General features: G+C 63.5%; 1 protein-coding gene across 1 annotated transcript in view; it reads right to left on the bottom strand.

Moving 5' to 3' along the window:
* LOC112111412 (transmembrane protein 56-like) overlaps positions 1-258 on the bottom strand; it is a 7,991-nt gene extending 7,733 nt beyond the window's left edge. Inside the window, exon 1 of the mRNA XM_026660675.2 lies at positions 88-258. Within this exon, the coding sequence (XP_026516460.1) occupies positions 88-242 (155 nt within the window). The 5' untranslated portion in view covers positions 243-258. The remainder of the gene's footprint in view (positions 1-87) is intronic.
* Positions 259-2,150: the final 1,892 nt, after the last annotated feature.

The following is a 2,150-nucleotide window of genomic DNA, read 5'->3' as shown; positions in this document are numbered from 1 at the left end:
GGGGTCTAGTGGTTAGATGTTGGGGGGCTGGGAGCCAGGACTCCTGGGTTCTGTCCTGCTCCCCTCAGGCCCCGAGGACTGCGGTACCTGGAGTTCCACTCGCACTTTTTGACAGCGTTCAGGCTGCAGTAGCGGCGACTGAGCGCCAGCGAGAGCTGGGGGCTGACGGCCGAGAAGAAGAACTGGAAGGCCACGAAGCTGCCGGCCACGATGCAGTAACCCATCCGCGTGGACTCCTCCATGGCTGCTCAGTGGCACCTGTGAAAGGAGCGTGCGGTGTGAGTGTGGGGCCCCACAGGGATGGGATCTGGAGCCTTCTGGTCACAAAGCACCAGCCCAGGGCCGGCGAGAGCGGGTTCGGGCCCTGGTGAAATTTTTTTTTCAGGCCCCCCAGCAAGGGCAGACCGGCTAAACAGGGCCGACGAAGCCGGGCCCCGGGCCCCCTTCCAGACCGCCAGGCCCCGGTTATTTGTACCGGCTTCCCCCTCCTCTCGTCGGCCCTGCACCAGCCCCCACATCTGAGCGGAAGGAGAATCGCCATTGGCTGATAGCACTATAGGGCATATGACACACAGCAGAGCTGTTCTCATTCCATCCAGCAAAGGGCAGTGGTACACACACACCCTGCCAGATCTCTGTGGAGCGGCGATAAGTCTGTGTCACAAAGGGGAGAGTACTTAGGAATTTAATTCTGTGTGGGTTCCCCCCGGCTTCTCTGCACTGGAAGCATCGCAGCGATGCCCAGCCCTGTGCCCTTCCCCCACCACAGGCCCTTGGTGCCGTGTGGTGCTGCCCCCCACTCCGAGTCAGGGGATTTTGCTGGGGCTCTCAGTGGCTGTCGCCCAGCAGGCCAAGGCCAGCGGGGGAGGGGGAGCACCAGCAGCCCCCCAGGATGTGCCCCGCTCTCTGGAGGCGAGATAGGGATCTGGCCCCCCGGAGCCGGGGATAGAACCCATGGGGAGAGAGGCCTGATGCTGAGGACCTGCCAAAAGGGAGGGAGCATTATTGAATGATAAGGGGGCAGGAGCCAGGACTCCTGGGCTCTAGCCCCAGCCCTGGGAGGGGAGTGGGGTCTAGTGGTTAGAGCAGAGGGGCTGGAAGCCAGGACTCCTGGGCTCTAGCCCCAGCCCTGGGAGGGGAGCGGGGTCTAGTGGTTAGAGCAGAGGGGCTGGAAGCCAGGACTCCTGGGCTCTAGCCCCAGCCCTGGGAGGGGAGTGGGGTCTAGTGGTTAGAGCAGGGGGCTGGGAGCCAGGACTCCTGGGTTCCAGCCCCAGCTCTGGGAGGGGAGCAGGATCATTTCGGTTTGTGAGCGAGAGGTGGGATCCTCCCAGAGGCCGGAGCTTTAAAGCAACCCCTGGATCTGGCAGGCGCTGAGCGATCCTTGTCCAGAGGAGCTCTGCTGACTGTCATTAAGGATTTGCTTAATGAGCCTCCTGTAGACTAACCTCTGCACTGGAAACTAACCTCTGCCCTTCAATTAATATTTGCTCGAGACGTGTCCTGCTGGAACCCTGAATGGGGCTCTGGGGTGGGGGAGGGGATTCAGGGCAGGTGACCCGGTGGGCCGGGGGGGGGGGGGGGGGTGGGGGGGGGGGGCGGGGGGGGGGAGCCCAAGGTGGGGCTGTGGGTCGGGAGTGAGGGGCAGCAGCAGAGCAGTGGTGTAATGGCAGACAATAGGAAATAGAGGCTCCTTCTTTCCTGGCCTTTTGCTCTGGGCATGGGGGAGCCGTTCCAGTGGGGCCAGGAGCCCCCAGCTCCGTGGGGCAGGGCCCAGCATTCCCAGATGGAGCTGAGCCCACCCAGAGCTGAGCGGAGACCCAGGTGGGGGTGATCCCGGGAGCCTGGCAGCGGGCGTGTGTGCTGGGAGGGCAGGCAGTACCACGGGGCCCACGGTCTGAATGCTGGCTCCCTATGTGTGGGGAAGAAAAGGGGCGAGGTTCCAAGAGGGGCTGGAGCCGGCCCTCCTGCTCCAGACCAGATACTATGGTGACAGGCAGCATGTAGGTACGACGGCTTAGAGCTGAGTCCGCTGCCCGCCATGCCCATGAGCATCATCTCATTGTTTCCTGCCCCCCCTCCCCGGCTGCCCCCACCTCTTGTCTGACGCTTTGGCCCCGATCCCGCCAACGCTGCCACGCGCTTCAACTCAC

This window comes from Terrapene carolina, unplaced genomic scaffold (assembly GCF_002925995.2).
Source record: "Terrapene carolina triunguis isolate 2854851 unplaced genomic scaffold, T_m_triunguis-2.0 Scaffold833, whole genome shotgun sequence".
Lineage (NCBI taxonomy): Eukaryota > Metazoa > Chordata > Testudines > Emydidae > Terrapene > Terrapene triunguis.
This window is presented reverse-complemented; position numbering and strand designations above follow the sequence as displayed.